This window comes from Dasypus novemcinctus, chromosome 4, assembly GCF_030445035.2.
Source record: "Dasypus novemcinctus isolate mDasNov1 chromosome 4, mDasNov1.1.hap2, whole genome shotgun sequence".
Classification (NCBI taxonomy): Eukaryota; Metazoa; Chordata; class Mammalia; order Cingulata; family Dasypodidae; genus Dasypus; species Dasypus novemcinctus.
In genome coordinates this window covers 19,242,569-19,254,077 of record NC_080676.1, presented here as the reverse complement: position 1 = coordinate 19,254,077, position 11,509 = coordinate 19,242,569, and the positions used below count along the sequence as shown (strand labels likewise).

The window sequence follows — 11,509 nt, the reverse complement described above, 5'->3', positions numbered from 1 at the left end:
CCCCCTAGCCGGAGGCAGGGGGTCTCCACCCTTCTCCCAGATCCAGTCGGTGTCGGGTGGGTGGCTTTTCCGGGTCACTGGCGCACCCCCTCTATTCCCAGCCACCTGCTCCGGTTCCATTCCGGTTCCAGGGTCTGCGGGGGGGGGGGGGGGGGGGGAGGGGGTGTCAGGGACATTCCAATCCTCCCACCACGCGCGCGGAGTGCGCAGGGGAGGGGGCGCGATGGCTCTCCCTTTCCAGTACCCAGCTTTGACCCGGTTTCTTCTCAATCACTAGTGGCCTGAGTCACCCCGGAGAGGAAACGAAGGGCTGATGAATGGTTTGAAGTTCGTTTGTTTACAACCCATCCGTTGGCGAAGCCGCATCTCCAGCTACAGAGGCGCTTTCGGGGCACCGTCTGCTCTTGAGACACGCGAAAGCCGAGCAGCCGGGGTGCCTTCTCGCCGCACCAAATATGGTCACAAGCGCCGAGCAGCCGCCCGTGGAAGGGCCGGCCTTGTTGGTGGCTCCCGGCGCCGGAACGCACCCGGGACCGCCCTCCTGCAGAACCAAGGATTCCAGCGGCTCCCCGGGTGCCGGGTCTTGGCGCCCAGCTCGCGGGGAGGGCGCGGCGCCCAGGACCAGCCCTCCCCCAGCCTGGACCCCTGGCCCGCGTGCCCTTCACCACCCCCTGCCTTGGTTTCGGTGCACAACCCCTTGATTAAACAGGCTCGGGCCACTTTCCCTTTGATCCCGCCCCAAATTCTGTGGTAAACTCGAAGGAATGCACATCCAGGGCTGCCCGGGAGCGGGGCGAGGAGGCCGGGAGGAGAGGGGTGGGGGGTACCCGTCTCCTCTTACCCTGCAAAGTACCCATCACGCCCAGGATTTTCTGGTGCCGGGGTGGGAAGAAGAGGAGGAGGAGGAAGAGGAGGGGCGAGCGGGGGCAGGCAGGCTCGGGACTCGGCGGTCATGCATAATTCAACAGCTCAACTTTCGGGACCGCCTCTTTCCTGGGGGTGGAAGTTTGCTCCAAACTTTGTTTATGGGACAGTTCTGGAGTCGCGGCGGCCGCGCTCTCTACGCCTCCTCCGCCTCCTGCTCGCCGAGCGTGAGCGCCTGAGGCCGACTCGGGGGATGTAAGAGCCAGGCCTTTCGGCTGCACCGAGTCGGGTCGGGATTCGCCAGTCGGGCTCCGGCGACAGCCCCTCTAGTTCGGGACGCACCCGAGCGACCCAGGCCCGACGGCGAGGTCGGCCCGGACGGCGGCCGCCGCGCGCGCAAGGCTCGGCTTCGCTGCGCGCCCAGGTAGCGCCCGCTGGAGCGCGCCCACTTGCCCGACTTCACGCCCCGGCGCCGGGCTTCTCGGGCTTCCGGAGTCGTGACGTCGTGAAGTTGGCTAGGGGTTGAGACTTCTTTGGGGGTCTGCCTGCCCTGGAAAGCTGCGACCTTTCTTTTGCCACTAGCAGTTCAGTAACGTCCTGCGAGTAGTTACCAACCGTCCCTCCTCCGCCCCAGCCTTGCCTTCTCCTCCTCCACGCGGTAACTTCTTTGCTTCTAGAAAGTTGCATAATTCTCAAGGCGAGAAGGGACCCCTCCCCCATCCGGCTGGTGTTTCTACTGTGTCTGGGACACCGGGGCGGACACTCTGCCTCCTCTTTTCCTTTTCCATTTTCCCACCACCTCCCCGACTTGAAGTAAAAGGCTGATCTGACCTCCCTTCTCCTTGCAGAAAATGAATCCGGCTTCGGCGCCCCCTCCGCTCCCACCACCCGGGCAGCAAGTGATCCACGTCACGCAGGACCTTGACACGGACCTCGAAGCGCTCTTCAACTCGGTCATGAACCCCAAGCCCAGCTCGTGGCGGAAGAAGATCCTGCCGGAGTCCTTCTTCAAGGAGCCTGACTCGGGCTCGCACTCGCGCCAGTCCAGCACCGACTCGTCGGGTGGCCACCCGGGGCCCCGGCTGGCCGGAGGCGCCCAGCACGTCCGCTCGCACTCGTCGCCCGCGTCCCTGCAGCTGGGCACAGGCGCGGGCGCCGCGGCAAGTCCCGCACAGCAGCACGCACACCTCCGCCAGCAGTCCTACGACGTAACCGACGAGCTGCCCCTGCCTCCAGGCTGGGAGATGACCTTCACGGCCACTGGCCAGAGATACTTCCTCAAGTAAGTCAGCCTGGAGCCGAGGAGGCACAAAGTCAGGATGCCCAGGGCGCGCGCGGCCGCGCGTGTGTGCACGCGCGTGTCCTTCCACGGTTCTTTCCCAAAGATCTGGAAAGCTGGAAGGAGGGAGTGAGTCGTAGGTGTTGGAATTTTAAGGGATCAGAAGCAGGGGAGAGTCTGGTGAGCTTCATCCAGGATCCCGGGAGCCCCCCAAAATTCTGGATCTGGAAACTTCTAGAGGCAGAGGAGGGAGAAAAAGGTATGGGGAGGAAATTCTTATGATTCGCATAGGTAACTATGCCCTGAATCTAGAGGATTTGAAACAGATTTCTGGGGACCCTTTTCCCTGCCCACCCTAAGTTAGATACCCCAGAGCCAGGTCCATTGGGGCACTTTGGATGGTCAAAATAAATGAAAGAAAAGTTCTGAAGCTTGGGAAGGAGAGGGACACTTGGCAAGGAGAGGGTGGTCTGGAGTCCCTGGCTTCTTGGGAAAAGACAGTTGGAAAAGTGAACAGGCCTGGGTAGGCCTTGCTGCTTCCACCTGGATACTGTAGAGACCACAGAGCACAGTGATGTAATTAGCAACTGCAGTGGTTAAGTAGTTGAGGCCTGGACAAATCATTTGTGTGGAAATTGGGTCAAGAGTTTAATAAGTCAAATTTAGGAACCTAAAATACCATCAAATTAGAGAGACTGCTTGGTTATGTGTCTGCCCTTTGCATTGTTCCAGCTTTTTGATGTCATGGATTTCATATTAGATTTTCTTTAGATAGGAATAGGAATATGTGTCCACAAACTCTAGTGGAGATATTTTCATTTGTGGTACCCTACAACAGTTACCTTTCTGAGGAGAAACCAAGTTGAAACTTGAAATGGAACCAATGAGGTTATAGCGGCCCAGGCTCTTGAAGGTCCAGATGGACGTTGCGCCAGCTGTACCACTTGGATCAGGATTGCCCGCCCTGGCATTCACTACCCAGGAGGAAAACGTCTAAGAGCGTGCTATAGAGTTCATTTGAAAGCCCATATATCTTTGGTAGCACTGCCCTAATTCAAAAGTTAAGAAGTTACCTGCTCTGTTAAAAATGTCATCAAGCCTTTCTTTGACACCAGTATATAACACTTTGATTGTTATGAGAGGGTCCTCATAGCAACCGTCCCGTGATAGATGGGTTTGTTATCGCTAACTCCTTGACTCGTACTGGTGACCAGTTCTTATACTTTCTGCATCCCAAAGCTGTTGACATCTTGTATAAGGCGGAATTCTTTATTTTGTTTCTGGGGTTCACACAATTCTGAGATACCCTTGAATTGAAAGACACTTGGTCGTCAGTTTATTCCAAAAGTGATCTTTGGGTTATTGAGAGAGTGTGTCTCAGTGCTCTGAGTTGTAAATGGCTGGCGGAAGTCAATATGTGACTTATGGACATGACATTTTTCTAAATGTGACGATACTCTAAAGAATGACGCTTGTTTCTATAGTATATAAAGGGCCAAAAGAGCTGCCTAGCATCATATTTTACTTAGGTAAATGGAGTGTATTTTACTGTGACTTTTGTAGAAATGGACTTGGTAATATATACAAATAGAAGAAAAAGATAATTTTCAGTAATTTGGAGTGACTTTTTTGGACCCTAAATAATTTTTAAATTGCTTATGAATACACACACATGGTATATGATCCATATGATTAATGTGAATATTAAAAATACGAAATAAGAGCTGGATTTGCCAAAGCAAAACAAACAAACAATTACTTTTATACATTTGTTTTGAATGATAAGTAGTTTAGAACAATGTTTGTGAAACTAGGGCAAAAAGGAAGTTTGTCTTAGGTTTAGAGAAAGTTGCCCTGATCCATCTCTGGATTTTAGACCCACCGTCTAACATTCTAACATTCTAACATTCTAACATTCTAACATTCTAACATTCTAACATTCTAACATTCTGATATTGACCCACCGTCAACATTCTACCAACACAAACTGAAGTGCATCTTCATTTCACTTTGAATGGTTGATGGAATTGACAGCTGAAAAACATGTTTGTAGTAGGCTGGCCTGGTCTGGTGCTATCCTTGGAAATTTTTGGCCAAGTGACAAGAGCATTTAAGAAATTAAGTCACTGTAACTATTGTCTTTCAGAATATGCAATCTGCCAGTAGTTCTCTGTGTTACTTTTGGAGCTTTGTTTCAAGTTGGAATAAGGTAGATTTTATATGTCACACTTTACTACCCACACTCAAAAGGCAATGTTGTTGGGTGAATTAAGTTTGGAAAATGGTTGCAAGTGATCTGAGTTAGTATTCTACTGCTGTGAAATGGGACGAGCAGTAGAATGCTGTTCTTGACTTTGTTGGTAGTCAAGGGCTTTATAAATGGAAAATCCTAGGATTTTAGAATCGACAAGGGTCAATTTTTTTTCCTAGCTAGAAACCTGAAGTCAGGGAAGGGTGATGACATGACTTTGGGGAAGTCATGTGGTTACTTACTGGTGGACCCTGGACTGGACCTCTGACCTGTTGCTGTCTACTTGCGGGATAGTTTTTTCTGTTTCCTCCCACCCCCACCTTCATCCCTTTGTCACTTCCCCAGCTGAACAATGAGCTTTATGGGAAGCAAAACCTGGCCATCTATGAAGCTCTAAAAAACTTGTCATTTTTGCAGGTAAGATTGTTTCAGTGTGTAGGGTATAGTCACTCTCTGGTACCTCCCGGGCACTTTTCCCGAGCCTTCCCACCTTCCCTCTGGTGTCCAGGCCTTCCTTTAGGATAACAGGTAACCATGGAGCAGCTTGAATGTTCAAACTCATGGCCTCTGAAAACGGCTGCATAATTCCCGCTGTCCTCTAAAGCCCACGAATTAGACTAGGGTGTGCAGGTTTGGAGCTCTTAGTAACCTGACGTGCTAGCTTTGAACGGTGATCATGTTAAAATTTAAACAATTTTTTCATTATAGATGGAATGCATGTTTATTGCACGTAAACCAGAAAACAGAGAATTATAAAGAAGAAAATGAGCTATCTTCAGTAGAGTTGTCAAATACGACTTTTCTACCTTTACTCTTTCCTACGAACATTCTTGTAGAAAACTTTTATTGGAATCCCACAATTTTAGAAGAAAAAAGGTATTTTATTCCATGCAACAACAATTCCAATTATAACATTTGAATACTACTCTGAATTTTTAGTAAGAATTTCAGTGTTCTCTGTTTTCTGAAATGTGTGGTAGGAAATTATTTTTGTTAAAGTGATCTATGCACTTGGTAATGAATCAAATAGTACAGAAGGACTTTTGTTGAAAAACACTGGTTTCCTTCACCACCTCAAGGTTCATAGAGGGAACCTTTTTATTTTTTAGCTGTTTGTGTATTTAATTCTCAGATTGTTACCTTCCTTAGCCCTAAGTTACATGCTTTGACAATTGTTTTTTGAGTTATCAACTTTTAACTCCTGATATGAAAGGAAAGATGAAGCTCCTTAAATTAGTTTTCTTCTTCCTCTCCTGAGTTTGGTACTTATTTATTTTGTTTGTCTATTAGATCAGTTTATTTCTTTTTTTCTCAACATTTGTCAGTATTTAAAAAAATTTTTTTAAAATTTATTTTTAAAAGATACTTAGATTACATAAAATGTTACATAAAAAAAATATAAGAGAGTCCCATATGCCCCACTCCCCACATCTCCTACTTCCCCCACATTAACAATTTCTTTCAAGAGGTGTAATATGGAGACATTTTTGGGCCTTGAAATTGTCCTGAATGACATTGCAAAGACAGTTACAGGCCATTATATATCCTGCCATAACCTACAGAGTGGAGTGGGAGAGAGTGAAAACTACAACATAAACTATAATCCGTGCTGTGTGGTAATGCTTCAAAATGTGTTCATTAATTGCAATGAATGTATCACACTAATGTCAGTATTTCTGATTCCCCATAATCTTTGTATGTTTGAACAGAGACCACATTAAATTTTTAAAAAATGTGATTTTAGGATGTTTGGGTCACTACCAGTTCTATAACTTACTTTTTGTCAATGACACTTTAACACTATAAAAGTCCTGAACCTATAACCTGTATCTGTGCTGTGCCCCAAAGTTGATCTTTTTATTCATAAAAGATTTTTAAAATTGAAAGCCTATAGGCAGCATTTACATTATTATAATTCTGTAAATATGATTCACTGCCTTGTGTGTTAGGATTGGATTTTAAACTTGCACATTAGATCTGGAGTCAGGACTCTTGGGTACTCAGTGGAGCATATATCCAATAGCAAAGTCAAAGGTATTCTCTTATTCTTCATCAGTTGTTTAAATTCATGTCACCTTTTAGTTTCCTCATTTATGGACCATAGCCTACCTTCCTTCCTTCCTCCCTTCCTCCCTTCCTCCCTTCCTCCCTTCCTCCCATGATTTTCTTAAACAGTTTTCTTCTAGCATTCCTAATTATCTTCTTATGCCTTTATGCATCATTTACCTTTATTATGATCTCAAAATCCAGGCTCTCAATCTTGTCTATCAAGTCTTCTTTCCCTAAGCCTTTATACCAGTTTTCCACCATTTTTTTTTCTGTGCCATTTTATGTTGGCTGTTTTCTAGGCCCACAAAAGAGCTCTCATCTTGGGTCTTTACTCTATGACTGAAAGTACTATTTCCTTTTCCCATGTCTTCCTCCTTTTTTGGTTTATGCCTTCATTTTGCAGGAGCACATCCTTTTGTAGCTTTTGAATAACACTTTCAAATCCTTTTCTATCTGAAAATATTTATTTAAAAAGTGGTTCTTAATTTTCTTAAAAAACAACTAAACTCTGGCTTGTTTTTTCTGTTTATCTTTGGTTGACAACATAATGTAGCAATTTTTCATGAAGGGCCTTTTGTCATTCATAAAATATTGCCTTCTGCCTTAGTTTTCTTTTCTGTAAAATGAGGATACCAATACCTATCTCGTAGCACTTTGAAAGATTAGATGTGCTTATCTATGTAAAATTTCTGGCACATAGTAGATGATACAAGTTAGTTCTTGCCTCCCCTTACTTATCTCCCAACACACATGCACACTGTCTGCCTGGCCAAAATCAGATGCAGAAGTCTAGACAGTAGCGTAAGGTGATTCCAAGTCCAGGTTATAGCTATGACTCCGAACTACAAACTGGTTCTGGAGTTGAAAGTCAATTTTTGGATTTAACGTGGCTAAGCCCCTAACAGGTCAATCTTCCTGTTAACAAAAATCTAAATAGGAATGCCCAGCATGGGGTACCTGTTCCCTTCAGAGTCTTGGACAGGGGATACCCAGCCCCTTCTGAGGTAGGTCTGCTTTTAAGCTTTCAGAATCTAGCCTGAACCTGCCAGTTGGGATGGGGTTGGGGGAATGGGATAAAGAAGTGGGAAGAGGGGAGCAGATGTGGCTCAAGTGATTGAGAGCCTGCTTTGCATGTATGAGTTCCTGGGGAAAAAGAAGTGGGGAGAGGTGATGAGGATGGTAACTGATATTTGGTGACCTTTTCTCTGCCACACAGTGCAGAGGGCTGAGTCAGTACTTCCCAGAGAGTCAGCACCAGAGGCACCCGTGAACACGCTCTAGACACGTGTGCGTGGAACCAGTTGATAGCCCGAGATCCCTTCACATATATTCTTTTAGCCCTCACAGTGACCTATAAACAGGTGCTTATTATTGTCCCATTTTACTGTTGAGGAAGCTCAGTGAGGTTAAGCCCGGGCCATTAAGGAAGTGGCCTGGGGTCACGTAACAGGTGAGTGGCAGGGATAGGATTCCCAAACCTGTGTTTCTGCCCTTATGCCATGCTGCCTCATGCCAATTATGTGCTCATAATTAGACCCTGTAATTATGTATCCAGGAGTGGTGGAGCAAGCCTCCAGTTTGTTTCTAAAACCAATCTTGGTGATCAGATTTGGAGTTCTCATTGCTAGAAAGATGGCGATGATTGAAAAAAAACAAACCAATTGGAAATGGATAGTTCATCTACAGTGCCTATTTCTGTTTTATTCTTATCAAGATTCCCATCATTAGTAAATAAAAATCTACATAATTTTACAGTAAACACACATGTGACAGGGAGGCCAGCTGACTGAATCTCCCAGTATTTTCAGTTGATGTCAGGATTGGGTACATGGCTGAGAGCTTGTTGAGAGGGTTAACTGGATAATGTTAGTAAAGTAATTTCAAGAGGAAAAAGAGCTAAGTTTCTTCACATCGGGTTTCTAACTGTAGAGATTGATTAAAAACAAATTGTGGTAGGGAGCGGATATGGCTCAAGCAGTTGAGTGCCTGCTTCCCACATGGGACGTCCTGGGTTCGGTTTCTGGTGCCTTCTAAAAAAAAAAACAACAAAAAAACAAACAGTGAGCAGTCAAATGAAAAAAAAGAAACTAACTTAGGTGATGTGGTTCAGTGGTTGAGCACTGGCTTCCCACATATGATGTCCGGGGTTCAGTCCTTGGCCCTGGTACCTTGAACAAAACAAAACAAAACAAAACAAAACAAAACAATCCCAGATTGTAGAGGTTTGAGGTAGTAACAAGTCTCAGTTTGTTGACCAGTTAAGACTTGTAGGAATTACAGCCTTTTATATCAGCCCCTCTCTTTCCTCCTCTCTCAAATAGCTAACCAAGGAGAGGAGGATGGGAAGTAAAGGAACCTACCAATTTAGGGGACAGGAATTCAGGAAAGACTGAAGACTGACATTATTAGCTGATCATTGAAGGGTATCTTTTTGAGGGGATGGCTCTTTTGCTGCGCTGTGGGTGTCTGTGAATGTTTTAGTTCATAGAAATATTAGTAGAGGAGTGTTTTCCACACTGTGTACTCTGGAATGCTGGTCCGTTCAGATGCTTTGTGAGTAAAGGTTTCCTGGACTAATATGTTGGGATATGGTGCATGCTATATCCCTCCCTTGGAAATTCACAATATATATTAAAGACTCCAAATTCCCTTGTCAGAAAAACTAGTTTATATTTGTTTAAGCCAGTATTTCAAAATCTTATTTGATTCTGGGATTTTAAAAAATTCTGTCTATCATTGAATAGCATCTACTCAGGAATGTTCTACAGACCATATTGTGGGAAACCTTTTTGTGACCTTCACTATTATTTCTATAGTTGAGAGTTTCCTGGTTGAAGCAAGTTATGGTTTTCATTTTCAGTGAGCTTTGTGCATATGTATTATATTTTCATTTATATTCTTTGATTCATTTAGCAGCAAATTACCCACACCATCTGTGAGACACTAGGAATATAGAAATACAGAAATTGACCTGAATATCTGACAAGTGGGATATAGCCAAGAAAACCAACAATTACAGTACAGTGTGGTAGTATCATATCCTGATTTTATTTTTAAAGCAATGCATGCGGGTGTTGGATAGAAGGGACACATACCAAAATGTTTACCTTGCTCATCTCTGGAATCAGGGATGATTTTTATTGTCTACCTTCTAGCTTTCTCTGTGTTCCAAATAATCATAAACATACTTTTTTCAATTGAGGAAAAAGTTATTTTAAAAACTCAGGAGTCAGGAATTGTGATAAAATTTATCCTGGGGGCTCTGGGACCCTGGAAGTAGGTGAGCGAGTCCAGCCAAGCCCCCTGCAGTGGGAGAAGGGAGGGGACAAGGCAGGGCCTCCAGGGACAGAGGCCTCGGGTGTCTTAGAGGCCAGAGCAGAAGCTGCCAGGGCAGGTGGATGGGTGAGGCTGGGGCACCAGGCAGGCGGGCAGGTGGGGGCTGCAGGAGAGATGGAAACCAGATGGGAATCATGGAGGGCTTGGCTAGGAGGGCCGAACGTGATCCTTGAACTGTGGGGAAAGGGATAAAATCAGACCTGGCGAATCAGGATGGGTCTTCAACTGTACTGTAATGTTTTATTTCCTATGCTGAAAAGTGGGTGTTTGTGGTTATTGTTCTTTATACCTCTTTGTACATCTTGCATATAAAAAAAGAAAGAAAGAGGGAAAGAAAAAGAAAATCAAAGAAGCAAGCAAAGATCTGTGTGGTAGATTCGGATAGCTGTGGTGTGGGGAATCTCTTAGCGGGAGTTTGGTATCTGAAGTCTGGAGCTTATGTCACTTAAAGGGCTACTCTTTGGGGACAAATGGCGTTTTTCTTGCTTTGGGTAATTTTCTTTAAAAATGAACTGGGCACAGTGATTGCAAAAATCTTAATGAATAATTCTTCATAAAGGTTGCCTAAGGATAAAAAAAGTAGGCTTGTGGCAAGTTTTCGGTCCTATGGATTTCCTTCAGCTTGTTAAGAAGTATTGACATACTCTCTTTTTTCTGGACCTCTAGCTTTTGTTTTATGTTCCCATCTAGTCAGTAGCACAGGCACAACTGATGATAAATAAGGAAGGAGAAAATGATGTGCATTTGTTGGTGCTGTTAGGAGATAAAGTGAAATGCAAAGTGCTTAACACGTGCTGGGCCCAGCAACCTCCATGGAAACTTTATTCCTGTTATTGACGGTATAGATGTGATGGGGACCGTGATCTTCCAGGGCCTTCCCGTGCTGCCGCCTGGAAGAGCTTAGCCTTTGCAGCTAAAAGTCATTTAACCTTTGTGGGTCAGCTCTGTGTGGTGTGCTGCTGCGAGGGAAGAAATGCGCACTAGCTTTCCCCACTGACATTCTAGCTGGGGAGACGGGGAATGCATACAAAAGCAGGCTTATAAATATCCGTGTACTGACCCAGACGGCGCCAGATTGTTCTTGAGCAGCCGTTCTCTACTGCGTTGTGTTGGGAGCACTTGTGAGGTGTGTCCTCAGTTAATCGTTTCTGTTATGGTTACAGGTTCGGAAGCTTGCAGTAGTACTGAATGTCTTTCAGTTTCTCCTACTGGCTATGCTTCCCTCTGGCCTCAGGGTCTTGGCACAAGGTGTTACCTATGCCTGGGACATTGTTTCCCTTCTTTTTGCCTGGTACACACCTACGCTGCCTTCACGCATCAGCCTAGAAGTTTTCCCTGACTCTCAGCCCTGCACTAGGTTAGATGCTCCTGCTACATTCTCCCATAGCCCCAGTATCTCCCTAGATAAAGCACTACCCCATATTGCAATCAGTTATTTCCCTTTCTTATTACCCTTGAGGGCAACAGTGATGTTTGTCTTGGTTGTCGTTGTATAACCTGACCACAGTGCCTTGCACATAGTAGGTGTACAATAAGAAAGGAATCCTGCAATATTTGGTTTCAGCCATTTGCATTGCAGTGTGTGCTGCCTTGAGAGGGAGAGACCGAGGTGGAGCAACAGTTTGCACCATGGACTTCCTCCTAAGAGTCTGCCATGCTTGGGAATGCCTGTGCCCCTTGGACTGAAGACTTAGAGTCCTAACTCTAGGTACTAATTCTGCAGACTTGAA

At 45.4% G+C, this 11,509-nt stretch overlaps 1 protein-coding gene across 3 annotated transcripts in view; it reads left to right on the top strand.

Annotated features, from left to right (window-relative positions):
• The first annotated feature begins 972 nt into the window (after window positions 1-972).
• Window positions 973-11,509, top strand: part of WWTR1 (WW domain containing transcription regulator 1) — a 136,445-nt gene continuing 125,908 nt past the window's right edge. Inside the window, exons 1-2 of one of the 3 annotated variants that reach the window (XM_058295139.2) lie at window positions 973-1,288; window positions 1,713-2,146. In XM_058295139.2, coding sequence (XP_058151122.1) covers window positions 1,716-2,146 — 431 coding nt within the window. In that variant the 5' untranslated portion in view covers window positions 973-1,288; window positions 1,713-1,715. Of the gene's footprint in view, window positions 1,289-1,377; window positions 1,523-1,712; window positions 2,147-11,509 lie in introns of those variants that run through there. The other 2 variants (XM_058295141.2, XM_058295140.2) reach the window with 2 other exon arrangements.